Here is a 22,662-nt window from a genome sequence, read left to right on the forward strand (position 1 = left end):
ACCTCCTCCTCCGGGGCCGGGCTGGGGCGGGCCGCGCCGGCGGCGGCGCGGGCATGGCGGAGGGCGCGGCGCTGCGGGCGGTCCGGGGCTGCCTGGCCGCCTTCCCGCGGGAGGCCCGCGGTGAGCGCCGGGCCGGGGCCGGGGCGGGAAGGGGGCGGGAGGCCGCGGGGGCGGCCCCGCTTGGAACGGCGGTGGGCGAGCGGCGGGCGCTGGGGCCTGGGCCGGGCCCTGGCGCTCTCCGGGGGCCGCAGCCCGGCCTGCGGGAAGAAAAACTCGGTGTTCGGTCGCCTCGGCGCCCCGGCTGGGCCGCAGCAGCCGCAAGTGGCACCTGCGTGGGTTGAACTGGAGCATCCACGCTCCTACTCGGTTTTCAGCCAAATGTTTCCGAGGTGAAGCAGCAGCAGAAAGGCCGCTGCAAAAAGAAAACAAAACTCGAGAAAATGGCCCTTTTAGGTTGGTTTCCTACGTGTAAAATAGCAAAACAAAGCACTGTGCCAGCTTCCAAAGATCTTCCTGAGGTATCATCTCTGTATCGGAGGCGCGTCTCCTGTAACGTCTGTCCTTCGTGCACGCTCCTGCGAGCCCACGGCGTGGCCACCTGTGGCGTGAGCAGGGCGACGGCGCGAGGTACCCGTCTGGCACCGAAACCCTTCCGAACAGCCTCTGGGTTTCAACAGAGCAATTTCTGGAGCTGGGGGGGGACGGGCACGGCTTGCTTTCAGTTGAGCACCTGTGGCGTGGGGTTTGAAGCCAGTCAGTGTGCTAGCAGAGGGGGCTTCTCTCAGGACGCGGAGTAAAACTGTTTCTTGTTTGCCTGGACAGAGCTGGGGTGGACGGAGTCCGTACCCTATCTTGATAGGCCTCCGTCCCCGCTGGAGTTCTATCGAGAATGGGTGAGCCCGAATAAACCTTGTATAATTCAGAATGCCATCAGCCACTGGCCAGCTCTGAAGAAATGGACCTCAGCGTACCTCAGGTATGAACGAGCTTTGGAGCAGGACCCGTGGTCAATGTCAGGTGACCTCATTAAAAGACCATTCCTTAATCTTTGTTTTTATCCGTAAGATTAACTCAGATTCCTCAGTGCTTCTGTATGAAGGTGTTCAGTCCTGCCAAACTCGTGTGTAAATCTCTTCCTGCAAACGTACTGCCCTGACCAGTTCCGATGCAGTACGAAGGCTCCGTGTTTTGTCTGTCGGCAGCCAGGAGTCTCAGGCTATCAAAACCCAGCCCGATGGCTGTGCTCTCGCCAGTGCTCCACCCTGTAGCCTCCCAGCTGGAGTGGGGCTGTAGTGCTGTAAGAACAGACTGACTCGTTTGTGACTGAGTACACCTTGTTTTTTTAGAAAAAAGCAAATGATGAGCGTTTTAACAATGACTGATTTTTTTTAAAAGTTCTTTTCTGAGAGGGCATTTCTGTTTAGATCTAAATAAGGGCCATTAGCCTCACGATGGGTGTGTCCGTCAGTCTCTGTCTGCCCTTCTCCCTCCTCGACTGCTCTTGAACGTATGGCTGCCCAGATTTGGCCTGGTTGAGCGGTCCCAAGAATTTCAAGGTCTGCCATGGTTCATGAAAAGAAGTGGCTGAAGAGGGCCCTCTGCCTGCACGGAGGAAAAGGGAGCTCCTTTGTGAACTGACCTGTTAGACAAGAGAATTTAGAGAGGTGAAAGATAGTACAGTTGCCTTGACTACAGGGAGCAATCGGAGCAGAATGTGAGTCCTCATCAGACAGTAGCAAACCTAGTCTAGAGACACCCATCCATGGAAAGCCAGGCTTCTTATTTTTGCTGGCCATGAAACATGTTCTTTTTAAAGTAACCAGTGTCCATTATATGGGCCAGTTGCAGGTCTGGCTATAAACCTTTGATTTATTTTGCAGGGAGGTAGTAGGTCCCAAGGTAGTGAGTGTGGCAGTAACACCCAATGGTTATGCAGATGCAGTGTTTCAGGACCGTTTTGTCATGCCAGAGGAGCGCCAAATGCCTTTCATGGACTTTTTGGACATTGTGGAGAAGAAGGTGACCTCTCCCAACGTATTCTATGTGCAGAAGCAGTGTTCAAACCTCACCGAGGAGTTCCCTGAACTTGTCTGTGATGTGCAGCCTGACATACCATGGATGAGTGAGGCACTTGGTAAACCTTCTATTTCTGCTATATTCAGTAAATATTTTGTATGGAGCTTTGAAACAATCATGCTAGGTACCTGGTGAATGTTTGTTCTGTTTCTGGGTGCCACAGCTCAGTTTAGTTTCATTCCCTTAGAAAGTAGAAGTGGTAAAATACTTAATGATAGAATAATCCAAGTTTGGGGTTTGGATTACTCCAGAATCAATATCTCAGTTGTGTATTGGGACCATCATAACTGAAACAATGTGGTCATATTGCCATATAGCACTTCTTTTCATGTGGTGGCTTTTCTCTGATTTAGAGTTGTGTTTCGCCTCGGATTCATGCTGTTGCTACCAAAGCTAGCATAACAAGTGAGCAAAACAGCACACAGCCCCCACACGCTTTGGTAAAATTACAGACGTTTGTTTCTAGTTAAACGCTGTTCTGTTTCAGCTGGTTTCTATTCTACAGCATGTCTTTCCTTAAAATGTCAATGAAAATAATTTACTGTGATCTCACCTTCTTTTTGCAACTATATGGAGACGTGCTGCAGTTTCTCTGTGAGCTAAGTCTTAGGGATCCAGAATGTGGAACCAAAGGGCTGGAACCATCAATTTGGGGATGGATAATAGTATGTCATGAAGTCTGATGGGCGCTACAGTGGCTTCCAGTGTAGAAGGAGGTTGCTGTTGCTCACAGAGTGCTATTTTGCAATGAAACCTGTCATAGTTACGAAGGAAATTAAAGGACAGAATTTGGCAGAAATTGTCAGAAAAATATTTGAAACGCTTTAAAACATGACACTTCAAATCCTTTTTTTGTTGACAACATTTCTCTGTTCCCTAACCATACAGGGAAGAAGCCTGATGCTGTGAATTTCTGGCTTGGGGAATCAGCTGCTGTGACATCTTGTATGTATTGTATGGCACTGTAAGTCGTCTGTGTGCTTTCAGCACAGGTTCAAGCGGGCTTGTTTTGAGTTAGTGGTTCAGTAGGACTGTGTGGTTTTTTGACAAGGCAGTTCTACTTTAACATGCTTTTTTGCATTCTGTCTCCTGCACTTCTGCAGCCTTTTGGTGCCGTGTCTCTGGGTGCATCTACCTGACATCGTGTCAGTCAAGGCACTGACAATTTGCTTCATTGAATACATTTGCTACGGTATTATATTGTTACTTTCCAATCCCAGTGGCCACAAGAGGAGGAAGCAGCCTGATAATAAGAGGACAAGCTGACACTTTCAGTTTACTATAGTTTCTGATGTAGAGAAGGAAATAACACTGATTTTCTCTCTTTCTCCACGTCTCTTTTTTTCTCAATCCTAGTGCATAAAGATCATTATGAGAACTTGTACTGTGTGATATCTGGAGAGAAACATTTTCTACTGCATCCACCGAGTGACCGTCCCTTCATTCCATACGGTATATAATTTACTATGCAATATATCTGGAGGTTGGAAGGAGGAGAGACTAAAATATTGAAAGATATGAAAAAGGACGCAGAGATAACATTGTGATGTCTATGCAGTGTTACACTTTCCAGTGTGAACAGAAATCTCTTCTATTTTGTGCTGCACGTAGTTTGTCATACAGACATTATTCTGAGGTCAGGTTTTCCAGTCCTGTAAAGTAATAGGTTCATTGATACTCACGGCAGTCTCTTGAGCTTTAGAGTATTTAAATTATTTATCTTGCCAGTATTGTAGCATGTCATCTTTGATGTTTAACGGGTTTGGATTCTGCCTGCTCATTTTTTTCTCTAGGAAAAAAGCTAAGAAGCTGAAAAATAAGTTGTAATTTAATGAAATATTCAGGTTACTAACTGAATCTCTGAAAACTGGAGAAATGAAAAAAGAGATTCTTGTGGCAGCATTACTTCACATTGCCTGTTTTCTCTTTCTTTATGTTGCTTTCCTGTGTCACAGTAGTAGTTTGTTATGTTGCAGTGTCATCTGGAAGGTGGACAGCTTAACTTTATGCCTCATAAAATAAAACTTTATTTTCCCATTCCTTGACTTTCAAACCTCCAGATTAAGTGAATGCAGAGTGCTGTATGACATGAATATAATTTTGCCTAGATATGTGTGCTGCTACAATATTTTATTTATACTGGGGTTTTTTTGTTTACAACCTTGAAATCATAGAATCGTAGAATGGTTTGGGTTGGGAGGGACCTTTAAGATCATCTAGTCCACCCTCCCCTGCCGTTCACTAGATCAGGTTGCTCAAAGCCCGGTCCAACCTGACCTTGAACACTTCCAGTGATGGGGCATCCACAACTTCTCTGGGCAACCTGTGTCTCATGACCCTCATGGTAAAAATTTTTTTCCTTATATCCAATCTAAATCTACCCTCTCTCAGTTTGAAACTGTTGCCCCTTGTCCTGTCACTACAGGTCCTGTTAAAAGGTCTCTGTCTGTCTTTCTTGTAAGCCCCCTTTATATATTGAAAGGCCGCAATAAGGTTTCCCCAGAGCCTTCTCTTCTCCAGGCCGAACAACCCCATCTGTCTCAGCCTTTCTACATAGGGGATGTGGTGTCACATGTATGTGACTATATGAAATACATGTATGTCATATGATTCATACTTTGTAAAACAAATTACTCTTAAAGCATAGAACAGAGGTAATGCTTGCATTTTATAGTGTGTAGTAAAAAAGACAACTCTGTCTTTTTAAACATCAGGTTAATGGAGAGAACCTCTCTCGAGGGTTTAGAAAACCACATGCGCTGAAGCAATGAAAGAAAAGCAACCTGCAGTATCTGAAGCAGTTGATGAGCCCTATCAGATAAAATTAGAAGTGAAAGGCTGGCCACAAGTCACTAATAACTCTTGTGATGGCTATCTTGCTAGACTGACCTAAGAAGAAACACCAGAATATAGAACAATGCATACATCAGGGTTGCATTTATGACTTCCGAAAGGGAAACAAGACAGTTACTGGAACAAAGTAGGACCAGAAGTAAAAAGAATTTTGAGGAGAATAATTCCTGTGAAGAAGGAAGGTTGGAATTCCAAACAGGAAGACAGTTCAGTGTTCAGACTGACTTAAAAAAAAAATAAAAATTAAGAAACAGGATAAAAATGGAAATGGACAAAGGAAAGGACAGTGAGGACAATAAGTTGAAAATGGTTTTGTCTTAATTTTTCTTTTACTTGGTAAAAGTGTGACATGCCCTGCCATTAGTTTCTCTGAGTACTACTCTGAGTTGTGTCACTTAATTCTTTCTGTGGTTCCAGAGCTCTATCAGCCAGCAACCTACCAGGTATCAGAAGATGGTTCATTTGAAATTGTGGATGAGAAGAATGCAGATAAGGTAAAAAGTATATAAAGAACACAGTCAATACAGTAAAGATAGTTTTGGGTGCTGCTGAGCCCTCAAACTGAGCATATTGATTGATATTTAGAAATCCTTCATTACTGGAAAGAGAATGCCCAGGTATTTCACTTCTATTTTACTATTCGCAAAGGATACTCAGCTTCCAGAAAAGATTTTTACCGCGCACCTGAAACCATTGATATCATAAACTGTCTTCCTTGCACCAAACTTAAATAAATCCAGCAAAGGACTTTTAAATGAATCTACAATAAAGAAATTTATTTCATTAAGACTGAAATGCATTCACTTTCTTTTAGCCCTCCACTCAGGGCTAGATTTTGCTCTACAGCAGTATCACCCAGTGCAATGAAACATCTCTCTCTCAACTAATATATTGTGTTTTTCTTAGTAGTAGCACTATTTATTTGATTAAAACATATAGATCTGGAGGCACTTTACAAAAACTGAGTAGCCTTTTGTATCTAATCTCTCTCCTTTTGCCTCTGCAACGTGTGACTAATGCTACAGCTGAACTTGAGCTGGGATGTTTTCTCTGTTTCCAGAGTGGTGCTCACGGAATCTCAGGGGAGCATTCCTGTAACGCAGTAAGGTGAAGTGCTGAGGTTTTAACTCTGTAGGGCATAGAAGAAATGAATGCAGGCAAGAGGGATTTCCCAGCAGGAAGGGGAGGTTTAGTTGCTGGGAATAAAATTAGACCAGAGAGCTTTAGAAGAAGAAAGAAATTTCTGAAAAGAGTGGTACAGATAAAATACTCAGGTACTGAACATAGAAGGAGCAAGTGACTTTAAGGGGCTGGAGGTTTTTTAAAAGTATGCCATGAGACTGAAATTTCATGGCTGACATCTAGCACCTTTTCCCTAATTAGAAATGCTTCACTGAAGGAGGCAAATTTTTGCATCCTTGACCTATTCCCAGTTGAATGTGGAAAACTGTGTAGCTGTAACATACTTTGCTAGGCAAAATACATGTTTTGTAACCTAGTAAGTTTGGTTATCAGTTGTTTTTCTGGAAGCTTGCTGGAATTTTTTGCCAGGGTCAGTACCATATACATACTCTTTTGCTTTTAGGTGCCCTGGATCCCCCTGGACCCATTGAACCCGAATCTGGAACAGTATCCAGAGTATGCTCAGGCAAAACCTTTGCAGTGTACAGTGAAAGCTGGTGAGATGTTATACCTGCCTTCTCTCTGGTTCCATCATGTTCAGCAATCACATGGCTGTATAGCAGGTAAAATACACAGTATTTCCAGATATGTTTTTGAACTGTGCTGGGTGTGCAGCTAGAGCAAAACAGCTACAGCAAAGCATAACTGGGACCAAAGGTCACTTTAAGATCATCTGCCTCCCCTCAGGAGGAAACAGCAATCTCGGCAGACGCCATGGGCTACCTCCTTGCAGTCTCTTTTGCTTATAATTCATAGCATTGTTGACAAGTGCTAGGGATGTAGCAGAAGAAAAAGTCTTTCTTGTTGTCAAGTCTGGAGAAGGATAGCTAGTTCAGTGATCATGATCCAGATTCTGTTTATAACATGGAGCTAAGCAGTTTGTCTGCCTAGTCTGCTAACTGACTAAATTGGTCATCTACATACCTTTCACAAACAAACTGCATGTTGTGTGTGCCGTTATCATATCAGCAAAAAGGGTTCTGGGGAAGAAAAGGAAACCAGAAAGTGTGTGAGTTTTAGGCATGGATATAGACAAAACGTGGAAGATAGATACTCTGTTGTCCTGTGAGCTGGAATCTGCTCTGACCCAGTCTCCTATCTCGCTAATAAGCCTGTGCTTGTGTTACTGTTCCTCTGCGCTTATCAAAAGTCTCGTCATCTCTTTCTTCGTAGGATTTACCATCCTCTCTCTCTGTCTTTTTTTTCTTTCCTTCCTGAAGAGAGTTCCAGAATTTCAAGCATTGCTCATTTAGTGCAGGTGGAGGGGTGAGGGTGGTGCAAAGTATTATCATTATATTCTGTGAGTTTTGCAAGGTTTGAGGAAGAGTTTTTTGCTGTCCTTTACCTGGAATAATCCCGTCTACCCAGGAAGAGTAAATACAGTATTTTGAACAACATAGCATTAGTATTTGTGTAACACTGCAAATATTGCAAGCCCTTTTTTTCAGTATTTGTGATACTGTGATAAAAAGACATACTGGCAGTAAAGCAGTATTTCTCATTCTCTTTTCCCAGTACTGCTGCATCAGTCCTTAAAGATTTTTTAGAAAAAGTAGAGTTGTTTCCAGTTGCAAGCCCGTGGTCACTCTCTTTTTCTCTGTCTAGCAGAAAGGATAAAGAGTTGATGAGTTTATTTGGCCTTTAGTCTGTTAACTGCACTACAGTCTGTATACACTTGAAAAATCAGTGTTCTCTGGGTCTGGTCCAGTGAATGTCTGAAGCTAGAGTATATATTCCTGCAGGCAGCATTGGTACAATATTATACTGCTTGGCTTATTTTTTCTAGGAGATGTACCAAAATTAAAATGAGAAGCAGAATTAAAGCACTGCCTAATTGATGACCATTGTGAAGTAGTGGTGAATTTGCCATCTGTTATACACTCAGAGGAAGAGAGGTTCCTGTCCAGATATTAAACTTTGCAGTGTATTTGGTATTTTTGGTCTAAATAGAAGCATACATTTTCTGTACCTAAACATTTTGCCCGCTTCTGCTCCAAGGAATCACCAGTATAGAGTCTGAAGAGGAGTTGGTTTGGCTTAAGACAGAGTTGCATTGGCAGCACTATTAAAGAACTCTAATGTTTGCTTACGTTATTTTTGGCTGTAGTCAAAGATTTGCTCATTTCAAAGTTCAGTCAGTAATAAGGAAAAGCCTGTACTAGCTGAACTGTGTAAAACAGTCTATGAACACGTTTGTAAATTATTACATTCTAGCCTTAGAATTGTTTTTCCTTTTTCTTGTCTTCTCAGTGAATTATTGGTATGACATGGAATATGACCTTAAGTACAGCTATTATCAACTACTAGATTGTCTCACAAAAACCGTGAAAGAGTTATAGCAGAGGTGGGAGACTCGAGCTTGTCATCTCTCTCGCTGATGTGTGATACAATCATCGGCATCTGTGACCGGAGTACAGACATGATTCACGTGAAAAGAACTGAACATTAAATTATCCTCAACATCAGCTGTCAAACAGATCATGGCTATTTTGCTTGATTTCAGAGTCCAGATCAACTGGCTGGATTTTTTTGGCTTGTAAGTAGAAGGTTTGATAATAGCATTTTTAGGTCTTTGCACTGTTGCCTCAGTGACGGTAAGCAAAATAAAATTTGAAGGGAGGCAATCCAGGTTTTGGAAATCCCAAAACAGAAGCCATGACTGACTGTTCAGATCTACAGATTGTTTTCATAACAACCCAAGCGGACAAGGAAGAATCTGTTCTGCCACCCGCCTGTGCATCAGGCTGCATCAGTCCAAGGAATCCCCAATGTGTGTAACACATGCATTCTGCTTAAGGCAAAAATCCTGTCCAGTTGTAATTCAGTAAGTTCAGTGGCTGTGGCGTTTTGATGGTGAGAAATTACAACTTCTGCAATAAAAGGTCAGTTTAAAAGCTTATTTCTGTACTAATTTCTGACTTTTTTTTTCAAATGATGTGATGGGTGGAGGACATCTCAGAGGACATGCAAAAGTCAATGCTGGCTGTTCTCCGTGTTAAGCTACATGTTTTTATTGCTCATTTTTATTTCTTTCCACTGCTGTATTTAAATGCAGCTGCATTCTCTTGCATCCTGAACGGTGATTTTAGAGTCGCTTTGCCAGACCTACAGTCAGTCTGCACATCGCCTGTGGTCTTGTGGCATGATGTGTGATTCTGCAGCTTGTAGGCTCATGGATTGTGTCATTCCTTTGCCATTAATTGCTACCTAACACATGGTCATGAGAGTTGTGTGAACCAGGAGCCTACTTCTGCAGCTGTAATTTCCATTTGTATTTCCACAGAACAGGATGAGACTGCTCACGTGTCTGAGACACACAGCGTAGAACTAGAAGGCTATTAAGTACGCAGACATTGCAAAAATGTAATGGTGGTGTTTATGAAAACCAAAAGTTGGTATTTATCGTCAAATCTTCCTTAGAACCATTAGCGATATGGGGGCAAATTTATTTTCCATGTATTAATTAGGAAAATGCAGATGATACCTTTTAGACAAGATTGATTATTGTGAAGAAAAAATACAATTATTTTACTTTGTCTGTTTCTTTTGTTTTTTAAAGAAACACAGATAGAGCATAAAGTATCATTTTACCTTGTGGTGCTTTCCAAAAATTACTGAAAACTCAGCAGGGATTAAGGGCAGGCTTTGTTTGACAGCTTGGTGAAGATGTCACGTTACTTCAGGCTTTGCAGTTGGTTTGTGTTCACTGTGCCTTGGCAAAGGCGCCTAAGCCAGTTTTGCAGTCGAATCTGGACTTTCCCACAGTCGGAGAGAAAGGCGAATTGAATATCTCTTTTTGTCACTTTGGGGTTTTTCATTTAGTCTCTCTCTATAATCAAAAGTTAGACTGCACGCCAGGAGCAAATGACAGCTTGTGTCTGTGCAAGTGGATGGTGTTACTTTACCACCTCTGATCAGAGTGTCTGGAGGGAGGCATGCTCTGAACTACGTCTCCCAGCAGCCCATGCTTGCTGCCTGGAGGAAGCAGTCACGGTGGTTCCTCCTGGACTTTGGGCAGAGATTTTAAGCCTGAGAAGCGACAGGCTCCTGACAATCCTGTTTCACGCAGCCTGTTCTCGCCACACAAAAGGGCAGCTCCTCTCCCCGGCAGGAGAGCTAGGATGGCAGTGCAGGTGACGGTTCTGCCTTCCCCCAGGTGTCTGTTCGATGACCCCGTGCAGATCCGTGTGGCGGGTCTCCTGCCACAGCAGGCGGTCACCCTCCGAGCCAGCCTGGTGGACGAGAGTGGGGAGCTTTTCCAAGCCCACGCTCACTACAGAGCTGGGAGCAGTGGAGAGCTTGACCTCAGCTGCTCCCCAGCGCTGGGGGGCAGCTATTCGGGAGTGGAGCCGATGGGGCTGCTGTGGTCTCTGCAGTCTAAAGCACCCTATAAGCGGCTGGCAAAGAGGAACGTCCTGACTCCTTTTTGTGTGGACTTCGAAGTGTATGAGGGCCACGGGGACATGAGCCGCTTGCTGGGAAAATGCACCAATGAACGGTGGTTTTTAGGAGAGGGGGTGAAGAGGATTTCGGTCAGAGAAGGTCGTCTGAAAGCAACCCTCTTCTTCCCTCCTGGTGAGTTTCAATTCTGTTCTGGTTTTCCAGGTGTGACTTATACCATATGTTGTGCCCCATGGCCCCTGGATGAGCTCGGCAACTCAGAGCAAAGCCTCAGCTAATGGTTCCCTCAGCCTGTGCTTGGTCCAGCTACTTGGATCCTCACAGCAGTACAAGGACAGGGAGGAGCAGACATTGCCCAGGCGGGTCCAGTGCTGCGGTGGCGGGGTGCAGGGAGGGCAGCCATGGTAGCACGAGGCATGTCCTGTTTTCTCTGGCTGAGGGGGGTCAGGACCTCTCCTGCCGTGAGAGCTCTGTGGGCAAAGTGTGTTTATTTTGTAGATCTTCTGTTTAGCTGACAGGACAAAGAGGCCACTGGTCTTCGGCAGAGCCGAGGCATGACGGCCCCAGCCGTGGAGCGAGGAATGACGAGGTGTGGTGGGAGCACTGGACTTGGGCTGCAGCCAGTGTAGGCTGCTCCAACAGCTGCCACGGATCTTCCTGCAGGCTCTGGACTTGTCTCTCTGTCTCTCTCTTTGGCTAAGGAAAAGCCAAAGAAAGAAGTCTCTACCTGGTTGAGCAGCTGAACTGCACGGGATACTTAGGAAGATGGGAGACAAATGAGAAAAGCAAGGTCTTTAATTAAATGGGTGTCATATTCCACATCTCCATACAGAGACAGCGCTGAGACTGGATCCTGTGTAAAGCTGCTCTGAGTCCTGAACTGTTTATGTTCCTTGAGCAATACTTAAACGTGAATGTCTTGCTCTGTAATGAATAAAAAGTCCCTTGCAGCTGCTGTGACACCAGATCTTTCAAGGGAAGTCTGTCTATAAGAATGGGCAGAGCAGCAGCAGGAAAGGAAGGTCCTATGGGTGCAGGAGGAAAACTGAGAAGCCCAGGGGTAGTTACCCAGATCAGACTGAAGCCTGAGTTGGCGTAGGTCAGTGCTGGCATTTGTGGGTGCATTTCATAACTCAAGTATTCCCTCCCTGGAAAACCTGCTAGCACAATTCCTAAAGAAGCACAGCTCTTGCAGCGATAGTGTTTGTTCATCAGTCCCCAATGGCCTGAGAACATCTAGGCCAATTTCAGCTGGAATTCATGGAGGGAGAAGGATGCCCAACATATGACCTTCCTATAGTGAGTTCCTAAGAGAGAGAAGAAATATCCAAATTTGTGTCCTTACAGTGATTGTGTATGTGCCTGAGAACAAGAACCTCCATGGAAACCTTCAGAGGGTGATTTCCTTTTGATATCTACTGTCCTGATATGTGCTGAGGGGGCACTACTGAAAGGACAACTGTAGAAACTTTTCCCTTTGAGTGTGTGTGTATATATATATATACACACACACATGCACACCCCCCTTTCATTGCAGGACCGGGTCCATTCCCTGGACTTATTGATTTGTATGGATCTGGAGGAGGTCTTGTTGAATACAGAGCAAGTCTTCTGGCTAGCAGAGGCTTCGTGACTCTGGCTCTTGCTTATATGGCCTTTGAAGATCTTCCTGCTATGCCAGAGATTCTTGAGCTGGGCTATTTTGAGGAAGCTGTAAACTTTTTGCGGAAGCAGCAGCAGGTAAGAGACAAATTATGGTGTTCATCCTGTTGGAAACTATTTTCCAATTTTCTAATGTGAAATGCTATATGTCACTGAATGCAACTAAGTTTCTGAGATGTTAGAAGGAGACAGCATTGTCTGAAAGACAGCATGATCTGAGAGATGGAAAAGCATGCGCCTCAACTCCAGTTTTGCAAGTAGTCGGGTAGTTGGTTTTGCACAGCATCTTATGACAGTCCATAGAGTGTTGTGCAAACCAGTGTTTGTGTAAGATTAAATCAAAACAGTTCCTGGACTAGATGCACAAGACAGCTTAATTTTTTTCCCTACTTTTGCATCTTTAAAGATTTTAGAAGGGAAAAAAAAAATCTGTTGACTTTTTCTACTATTTCTGAAATGTTACAGGCTTTTGATGCTGCGTAAGTTTCATGAGACAGTAATAAAGCACTTTAACAACAGAATCCCTTACAGTTGTAGCACTGGAAAGTGTGCCATGTCTTAAGAAACTGGGGCTGTATTTGAACAAGTATGTGGGAGAGGGACACTTTATAGAAATATATCATCATACTTAAACCAAAAGAGACCAACAGAAATCAAGTAGCATTTAAACTTTGAATGGAATGCTACTTAATGTGGTATTCATTTCACAAAGTTATTTATTTTCTAGCATGTGGACAGCAGGAATGTAGCCAGTGTGAGAGCAGAATACAGCCTTGCTTGTTTGTCTTGTTCATCATAGACCTCTGAAACTTCCAGATCATTTTCCAAGGCACACATTATAAAATGAATTTGGTATGAAGAGCCTTCAGTATAAATAAGTTGATTTAAACTGTTGTTGGGCTTACTCAGCCTCAGGTGTAATGAACCTTATGTGTTCCAAGACAAAACAGAAGATAACAGGTCAGCTGTAGGAGAGTATCATAAAACAATGGCATGAAAGAAAATCAATGCAAATTAACCCATGAAAAAGTGGTTTTCCAAAAGGGAGCTGAGGAGAGAAGATCGAGGGCGTTTGGAGACAGGAGCAGTAACAGATACAATACTGAGAGCAAGTGTCAAGACAGGATGTGGAGGGAGCAAAGAGGCTTTGTCTATAGAGGTCACCAGGGAGAAAAAGTGTTACGGGAGGAGAAATGTTGAGGAGCTGTAGAATTCAGTCACTCTTCTGGAGGCTCAGCAAAGGGATAGATATGGGAGTGATGTAACCTGAATAGAGAGGGAAGGATAAAATATGGTCTTAGTTGGATGAGGAGTAAGGAAGGAGAACTGGAGATGTTATGTCAGTCCAGGAAATGAGGAGTAGTTGATAATGGTTGTTTCATAACTGTTTCAGGTGAAAGATACTGGGATTGGCGTTTTGGGCTTGTCTAAAGGAGCTGATCTAGCCCTTTCCATGGCCACATTTCTACCTGGCATCAAGGCAGCTGTCAGCATATCTGGAAGTGGTTTTAATTCTTTCATTCCCCTACGGGGGGATGGCTTCACTGTTCCTCCCCACCCATATGATTTGGGGAGGATGAAGACCAGTGACGAGTCTGGCCTAGTAGATTTTACAGATGTCCTAGATGATCACCGGGACCCAGCAACTTGGGATTGTCGCATTCCAATGGAGAGGTCTTTGGCCAAGTTCCTCTTCCTGTCGGGACTGGATGACATGAACTGGAAAAGTGACCTCTATTGCCGGGATGCTGTTCAGCGCCTTCAGCAGTATGGACGGGAAGTGGAGTTTTTCTCCTATTCTGGAGCAGGACACCTCTTGGAGCCACCATACTTGCCTCTGTGCCAGGCTTCGATCCACAGAGTGCTTGGGCTGTTTGTGCATTGGGGAGGGCAATGGAGAGAGCATGCCAAAGCCCAAGAAGATGCATGGCACAGGATACAGACTTTTTTCTGGCAACACTTGATGGACTCAGACATCCCTAAGAGCAAGCTGTAGTGGAAGCTTTCAAAGATGCTGACCAGGGTTGGTATTTCAGCTCTCACTGAATCTTGGAAAGTCATCGAAAGTTTCCTGGCCTGCCTTCCTCTAAACCCTACTGTTGCGTAGTTGTTTATTTTCATTCCACAAATAGTTTTCCATTTTTTAGTTGAATTTTAGTTGTCTTCTGGCCATAGCTGCACTGTAGATTGTCACCATCTGATCTACCTGTGTGCTGTAGTCTTCTGAGAAAAACCCAGCATCCTGTCATGCGGATTGCGTTTGTACTGAGCTATCTTTACCCTCCATCTCCAACCATCTCCTTTGGTAGCAGGGAATACTCTCATAGGAGGAATTTTCCATTGAATTGTTTAGCCTTGCACCTTTAACTAACCTAGAAGTAAACAGCACTTTCTTGGGACAACACACTAGTACACTCACCCTTCCTCTTGGTATATCATTTTTTCACGTTTCTTAGTAAAAAGATTGCGGCAGTTCTGATCTCAACTAAGTAAAGAGGCACTCTTCTGACTTATTCTGAAGTGCAGTGATAACATTTTTTTTTTTCTGGTACCTCAAAAAACAGAAGAAGTGAATCTTACCCAAGTTACACTGGTTGTATCTCCTGCTGACTACAGATAAGTTACGTATCAGTGTAAAGTTTCCACTGCACTACTCAATAAATACAATGTGTATGTGTATATGCACAGTTTACTTGAAATTATCTGAATGAAGCCTTCGACTGTCTTTATGCCTATAACTATCTAGGTAGCAATCCTGGTGTAGTCACAAGCTGTCACTTCACCTGGCTGAAGAGTATATATACAGAAGTCCTTACCTCCTAGTGGTAAGAGGAGTGGTAAAGTTTCTGCTAGGGGTCTGCACAGTGCTCAAGATGGGGGTGATACAGATGTGCTAAGTGCTTGCTTTTGAATGTTGAAGGTCAGTTTATCCCTGCTTTGGGGAGGAAGAATAAAGCCACTGCTGGTACTGAGTTCCCAGGAGCCCTGTGGAGTGGGCTGTCTCAGTGGTCCTGCCACTACAGCAGGCAGCTGTGGGCTCAGTGACAGCTAGGAAATGCCACTCTTCAGAGAGGACTGACCTTACCTTCTGGGGAGAATGCGTATTATCTCACCCTTTACTGAGGTCCAAACCTGCCAAGGATGGCTGTGATCTACCTCGTGCATTTGTGGGATAGTGGCAAAGAGCAGCTTGCTGGCATTTTCTAGATACCAAATCACATCAACTGAGCAGATTTTGCCTCCTGGAGCAGTCAAGGCTCCCATTCTGATCACAGAAGCAAGCAGGAGCTGGAGGTCTCTGCCTTTCACTGAGGCAGCAAAATCTTGCCTTTGAGAGAGGAGTAGTCCCTGGTTTCCAGTTCCTGCTGATACACAAGGCCTGCAGGAGCCTGGGTCCTGCTGAGGGCAGAACCATGCCCTCAGTTTTCTTGCTTCAGGGAGCAATGGCTAATCAAAATGGGCATGGTGGGCCTCAAAGGGCTGTAGACTCTCTCATGCAATATATCCGATGCAGAGTGTGCCCCTTCAGTTACTTCTGATTTTCCCACCCCAGCCCTTCCTCAAAATGGTAGATGGGTACCACTTAGCTCAAGGTGTCAGCAGTTAGAGTGGGGAGGTCTCGCTCTTGCTCACCTGTACTGGTCATCCATCAAGTTTTCTGCTATTACCTCTTCATTTCTGTTTGCCCCCTGTGTGCCTATGTCCTGCATGGACTGTGGTTGTTCCAGATGTTTAGTGAGTGGGTAGGACCTGGCAGAAGAGCAACATGTAGCAACAAGGGAAGTCAAACACATTTAAGCAGTTCAATCTGAATAATGGACATTTTCTTTTCTCTCATTTTTCTATTTTATTGAAGCAGTCAAAAAAACCTGGGTTGTCCATCCACATTTGTCTCAGACTCAGGGCACAAGGCTGTGAGTTTCTCTGTAGTATGAGTAATTTTGTTCTTTTGTTTTTACTGAACACAGTGAGGCTTATGCAATACACTCTGATGTTCTCCAGCCTGTGGGATAACTCACATCTATTTTAATCCCTTCTGAGGGGAAGGCAAACTTTCTCAGCCTTCAACAGGCAGTTTACAGACCTATACTTTGAATTACAAACTTGTGAGCTTCCGACAAAATACATTTTCTTTATCTATAGGAAACTACCATTAAAAGGGAAAATACTTTCCATCAGTAAATCAACAATGTGGTCAGTGATGCTTTCATACAGTCTGTTACATTGTCCCATTCAGCAATCAGGTTCAAGGAAAACAGTGTTGAACCTAGAGGATGAAGGGAGCTGACTGGTGACTCCATCAATGACAATAGCACATAGGACCTCTTTGTTCTGTTGTTTTGGGATGAAAGCTTTGCTACCCAGTTAAATGCCCTTTATTTATCACTTGGATGGAAGCTGGCAAGAAAGACTGAAAAAGCTGATTTAGCTGAGCAGCTCTGTGCCACACACAAACAGTAAAATATGCCAGCCAACTCAGTTGCACTGGGAATTCTTTTTAAATCAGCTGGCCTTCTTAAATTAAACTCAAGTTTGAAACTTAGCTTCAGGAAATAGAAACTGGAAACTGTAGGGAGACTAATATAAAATAATGGGAAATGGCCTAACTTCAGTAAAATGCTTGTGCCTGTTCTTAAGTGTGTTCTTCAGCGTTTTGCTGAAGACTTTGACTATTTAACATTTCTTTTGCTGAAGAGATGATTTAGACAAATGGGGCTAAGATCACATTTTTTTTCCAAGTTAGTGGCAAAAATTCTACTAATTGCAGTCTGTAGACTCAGGGTGCTTTTTATAGTTTCTCCAGGCTTACAGAGTACAGACAACATTATTCAAGAACAATGTGAAAGTTATTATTTAATTAAATTGGCCTTTAGCTGCAAAAGACAGCCTATGCCAGGCACAACTGATAAAACTAACAAAAATAGGATGGGGAAAGCTATTCTTGTAATCTCCTTGTAATTGAAAAGTGCTTCAGATAAAATAGAGCATCAAAGGACTAGCTTGAACCAAAAGATCTTGGCTTGATGCTTACATCAGTCATCCCTTTGTTTAGCACTTTGCACTACATGTCTGTTATGAGAATGAGAATGGGAAAAGCTTGTGACAAGTATCTGAAGAAACTGAGAAGCAATCTCCCCACATGTAAGCTGCTATGAGCAAATTTATTATAAGGGAACAGTACATCTTGCAGTGCTCTTTTGGGGCAGGATGATTTCCCTAGCTAATTTGGAATCAGGCAACAATCGAGATTGCTGATTTGCCAGTGCCTTCTTAAAATGTTCCTTCTTTGCTCTGGTTCAACTTGTGTTGTCTCTACACAGAAAGGAGACTACCCCAAAAAGAAGAGAACTGGTGTGAAAAAGCATGTCCTTGAGTGGAACGTCTCTAAACTCTACTTTAGCCTTACTGCCCAGGCCCCATGAATCTAAGATAATCTGGGTGAATACGATCTAAACTATATGAAGAATATACAGCTTATTATTTTAAATTAGGTGTCCCTGAAGCAGGCCACCAGCTGTTTGCACACTGTGAGACCTTTGGACACAGCTTATCCTTTTCATTGTGGGCTTTCTGTCTCACAATGCAGATGATGTTTTTCACATAGCTGCATCCTGCTGTCCTATCTACTCAGTAAACCTTCATGAAAAGCTCCAGGGACTCCTAACAGTTTGGAAACATTTGGGCACTGCATGGAGCAATGCCCTCTGTACTTCTCAAGGCTTCTTGAAAAAGCTTATGGGGTTCTTTCCTCATACTTTGCCATATATGTTGTTAGGCTGTGTATAGCTGAGGAAGAAAGAAGTTCTTGATGTTCTTCACTGGAGACGTAAAAGTACCAGGTCCAATCAGGTATTTATTTGAACACAAGCTAAAGCTGATCCTGAAGAATTTTGGTACATGTACAGTATAACTCAGAGGAAACTGCAGAATGAAAGTAGTCAAAATGCCTTTATTAGAGAAGAGTGAACCACAGGTACAGAAGACATGAAACATCTTTGCGAAAGCAGCTATACATCGAGCACTGTGCCTCTGCAGAAGTAGTGGGTATTTGAGGCGTCAATGGAATTTTACTAGGGACTGTGGTGAACAAGGATATTTCACTGCAAATGTGCTCCTGTAACACTAGTAGCTTCTTGCCCAGGAGAAGCAGTGTCTCTGGATGGCTTCTGCAAGCAAGGTTGTTTCATGGCCACAGGACAGAAGGAATGAAGTGAAAGATGAGGATATACATTGTGCAGCATAATTTAGAAGCGACCTTTCTCCATTCCCTGTTTCTGTTTCCTGTGTATATTTGGAAGTCTAAAGATGATAGGGGGCTTTTTTTCTAATTCAAAACTTACTCAGTTCTCTAATACATTACCAGATCATTTGTTATCAAGCTGTGGGGTAAGACCAAGATTTAATGACAAAATAAAAATAGTAAAAATTTTTGCTATATTAGTATTTTGCTAAGAAAGTTATAATTTTACCATTTCAGAAAAAATCACTGTTCTGCACTTTCTAGTGCTCCGTACATGTCATTCAGAAATGGCATCTGAGCCAAATGTAGTATTAAGTGCAGAGAAGGTTATACTTTGTTTGAAGTTTGGCTAGAAGGAAAATTAATGTTTCCAATGAAATAATGCTCTTTGCAGCATACCACTGCCATTTGTCATTGTCCAGGACAAAAAATAGAAATGCTAAAACTCACTGTTTTTCAGAGTCTTAAAAAACTTGTCAATGCAAGATTTACATTAAACCTAAAAATGCCTGGGCCCTCACTCTAGATAGCACTTAGAGAAAAATAATTAAATGAGTTGCATTCTATTAATTTAGGCTTCTATCTTTTCAGTGACTTAGGCCACTGAACATTTAACATGTGTTTAGACTGTAAATTTATGTCTGCGTTAAAGTCACTTTAGTGAAAGGTGTGGTTTCATGCTCCAGTTTAACTGTTCTAAGAATACCTTGCTGCCCAAAGGGACAGTCATGCCTTTTTCCTGCTTGCTGATCTGACTGAGAGCTAATCCTGTGGGGGAAAAAAAAACACAAAAGAAGATTAAAATGTTCAGCTGGATCAGAGAAGGAAGTAGCAGGAACATGCACGGGGTTATCAGGGGAAGCAGGGGTGAGCGATACTGTGCCTTTCAGGGTCGGTGTGGCCTTATGCCAAATCAAGATAACCGATTAGCAGAGCTTGTAGTTATGTTTGTAATAGCAAGTCCAGCTGATTCTAAATTATGATCCCTTTCTGTATACGGTGAAGTGAATGCTTGGTGGCTCATTGTGTGCTGCCCCTGTTTACAATAGATCTGGTCCTGAAAGAGTAAGGTATTCAATAGTGGAGGGAAAATGGTGAAATATGAGTATCAGAGTGAAATATGAGTATCAGATAGGAGACAAACTGGATAGACGGTTCAAGGGAGATGTGATGTCCTGCATAGGAACAGAGTATGATTAATGTGTGCATATCTATACCTACAGTTAGAAGAGAAAGTTCAAATGCACTGCCATCATTTTAATATGCTATGAATTCAGTAAGACAGATTTGAATCAATAAGCCTGTGCCATCTGCAGGATTCCGTCCCTGGATGGTGTCAGTCTGATGTTCTCAAACATCAAGCACTAACTCAAAATGGATTAATTTTTCTAGCCTAGGCGTTGACTGGACAGTGCTTTGGCTCCAGCCATCCTCCCGTCTTTGGATCATTTTGGATCAGAGATATTTGTCTTCTTGGTGCAGGAAGACTACTTTGATACCTGACACCATCACTGCTGTCATAGTGGAAGGGGAAGAGGTCAGTGGTCTGTACTTTTCAGTAGAAATATCACATCTGATTGCTGGAACAGCCGAGCACTTACTGCTTCCCTGGCAGTCCGCATACCACTCCTGGTAAAGTTGAGACCTCCTAGGCTCCATTTAGATCAGCAATGTGCAGGGGCAACTCAGTGCACTGTCATGCCTCCTAGCAATCTTGTTCCTTCTGTGGCCATCTCTACCCTCACCTGAGGGCATAATGTCTGCTTTCTCTTTTTTTCTCTACCTTTTGCACAGTCTTGCTCCTGTCCCACTGGCCATCACCCAGGCTATTCCAGTTCCAGATCATCCTGACGCTTTGCATGATCTGCTGGTTGAGGGGGAGCGCTCCCAGTAATATGGAAGGCCAAAGCCAGAAGGCCATTGATAACATTGGCAATGTGATGCTTCAGCTGGTGAAGACCAGATGATATTATGTTGTCTTGTTGAGACATGACCTCAATCTGTTCTTGTTTCTGGCAAACAACTTTTAGGTCAGTCAGAAAGACAACTCTGCAGTGGTAAATTGGATATGAGGAAACATCTCTGCCAGTCTAAGAGCTGTAAAACTACAGGGATACTCTGCTACTAGCACTGAGAATGGGACATGCTGCAGGATATTTCTAGTGGCTGATGATTGTATTCAACATATTTTGTATGTGATGAACAACACTGGAAAGGTGCCCCATGTGTGGCACCTCAGTGGCAAAAAATGAGATTAGGAGAGTGATAGGCTGTTCAGATGGGTCATTCGGGCTGGGCTAATGGTTTACTTGAAGTGTTTTTTGTTAGTTTTAATTTTGGTTTAGTTTAGTGTTTACTTTTGTAGAATTATACCATGGGAGCCTGGAAGTGGCTCTTGTTTCCATGTCGTTAATTTTGAGTTGGGTTTGCTATTAGCAGAAGGAATGCATGTGACACTGCTTTGGTTGTGCTTGGTTAAAAGTAACATCTGCTGCAAAAATCAGCTAGTTTGACCATGTCTTCATGTAAGGGAGCTGGTAGGTCACAGAACAGCGAAGACTGGGTACAGAGCCAAGTGTTGGCTAAATAGACCAACTGTTATGACTGAGCAGGAATGGAGCACTGGGGGGAAGCCATTAGCATCGCACTAGCGGAACACAGGTATCTGTAGAGTGTTGTTGTTCAAACCCAGCCTGTTCAAGTTGCAATTTCTGGTGACAGAACTTGCCAAATGAGAGACATCTGTGATTTGGAGGTTACCTCCCTGTGTGATGTCAGAGAAGTACACAGGTGACAGTGCAATTTGTAGTGATGTGTTGAACTGATGCAGTTTAGCTTGGAGTGAGATGAAAGGGCAAATCGTTCAATCTGATCTGATTCTTTGTGAGAATCTCCCATGCAGATTAAATTGATGTTAAATCGATAAATACATGCACTGTTTAAGCTGCATTTGTTCACAAATTCTGCGTGCTGAGCCTAAACATTCAAGCATTAAGCAGTGGCTTAGAAGTCACACCTTGACACTGCAGAATTTGAGAATGAGCCTATGAGCTGGACTCAGTGCATTTGGCCTGCTGATCAGTCACCAGTTCCCTGCCAGGCACTGAGTGCGACATGAATACTGATCTACTGTACTGATCCTTTGTGCTACTGACAGAATACTGCTAATACTAGATTTAAATCTGCAAATAGATAAAATATATTTGTCCTTTGCTTCAACCATGTCAGCCCTGTTTCCCATTGGTCTTCAGAGCATCTTTGTTGATAAGAATGGGCCCCACCTTGATTAACGCTGCATAAACAAGCCCACTCCACAATGACCAACCATCTAAGTATACAAGATACTGGTTAGATGCAATAGAAAAGCATTGGACAAATGTATGTAAGAGGAATCCATCAAGATTAACTAAATTCAAAGATACTACCTCTGCCTCTCAGAGTCCCAGAAGCACAAATTACAAGAGTCTGGAAGAGTATTCTGGAGAATTACCACAACGGACTTGTCCTGTTCTTGCATTCTACTGTGGACATCATCTTTGACCATTGGCAGAGCCAGGATGCTGGGCTAGGTGGTCTGCTGGGCTGAAGCAGAGAAATCAGTCTTATCTTTTAACGTTTGCCATGCATTTGGTTACTCTTGTAGTGGAGTCCTGTTTCAGATTCCGGGAGTCATATATCAAGTCCTGCTTCAACAGGCAAGGTGCATGCTAGCCGCCTCCCTGTGTTCATGCTCTGGCACATATTCCTAAATTCTACACTTTATTGCAAAGCAATAGATGAAAAGATACCTCAGCAACTGAGAAGGAGAAAATAGGGCTTGCTCATGTGCAGTGATGATGAGTGGTTAGAAAATGCAGTAATCATGCAGTGATTGGAAAAGAAAGCAAACACAAGCAAAGCAGAAGAGGTTTTCCTTAAGACACTCTGTCATTTTCTTCTTATGTGGATTAGGAGTTTTTCCTTACCTAGATATAACACACCATGAGTGAGTGTTAACATCTCTTTGAATATAACCTCAAAAATCTCAGCAAGGGGAAATTCTCATCTGTTTCTAATGTGAAAACAGTCATATATTGTCCATCAGTTATGTCAGGGATTTAATCTATGTGTCTGCCTTCTTTCCAGGGTAACATACATGATGTGGATATTCTTGGAGGCAGGAATTTCTAGATGAGGTGTGCACAAGAGGAATAATATTCTTCAGTTTTGGGCATCAAAATGGGTTAGGAGCTGCTGAACCATGCAGA

At 43.3% G+C, this 22,662-nt stretch overlaps 2 protein-coding genes across 3 annotated transcripts in view; both read left to right on the forward strand.

The window, feature by feature from the left end:
* The first annotated feature begins 29 nt into the window (after positions 1-29).
* On the forward strand, positions 30-9,010 carry JMJD7 (jumonji domain containing 7). The gene is made up of 8 exons (XM_087746296.1): positions 30-120; positions 823-976; positions 1,881-2,134; positions 2,965-3,021; positions 3,433-3,528; positions 5,347-5,423; positions 6,515-6,674; positions 8,362-9,010. The coding sequence occupies exons 1-8, from the start codon at positions 54-56 to the stop codon at positions 8,448-8,450; spliced, it is 954 nt and encodes a 317-aa protein (XP_087602422.1). The 5' UTR covers positions 30-53; the 3' UTR covers positions 8,451-9,010.
* Positions 9,011-10,008: 998 nt separating this feature from the next.
* The window catches only part of LOC104020445 (acyl-coenzyme A thioesterase 1), a 126,243-nt gene continuing 113,589 nt past the window's right edge, over positions 10,009-22,662 (forward strand). Inside the window, exons 1-3 of one of the 2 annotated variants that reach the window (XR_015701955.1) lie at positions 10,009-10,686; positions 12,050-12,252; positions 13,568-14,197. Coding sequence is in view for 1 of the 2 variants with exons in the window: in XM_009473765.2 (XP_009472040.2) it covers positions 10,233-10,686; positions 12,050-12,252; positions 13,568-14,170 (1,260 nt within the window). In the remaining variant the exon portion in view is untranslated. Of the gene's footprint in view, positions 10,687-12,049; positions 12,253-13,567; positions 14,854-22,662 lie in introns of those variants that run through there. The other variant, XM_009473765.2, reaches the window with a different exon arrangement.

The sequence above is a fragment of the Nipponia nippon genome, unplaced genomic scaffold (assembly GCF_047370975.1).
Source record: "Nipponia nippon isolate SJK-2023a ecotype South Korea unplaced genomic scaffold, ASM4737097v1 scaffold_10, whole genome shotgun sequence".
Classification (NCBI taxonomy): domain Eukaryota; kingdom Metazoa; phylum Chordata; class Aves; order Pelecaniformes; family Threskiornithidae; genus Nipponia; species Nipponia nippon.

What these genes read in the sequence shown, in the direction of transcription:
- JMJD7 (XM_087746296.1), top strand. Translation starts at nt 54, where the DNA reads ATGGCGGAGGGCGCGGCGCTGCGGGCGGTCCGGGGCTGCCTGGCCGCC. An exon ending in ATCAGCTGCTGTGACATCTT is followed by an intron (nt 3,022 to 3,432) that starts GTATGTATTGTA and finishes TCTCAATCCTAG; the next exon opens with TGCATAAAGATCATTATGAG. An exon ending in ATGAGAAGAATGCAGATAAG is followed by an intron (nt 5,424 to 6,514) that starts GTAAAAAGTATA and finishes TTTTGCTTTTAG; the next exon opens with GTGCCCTGGATCCCCCTGGA.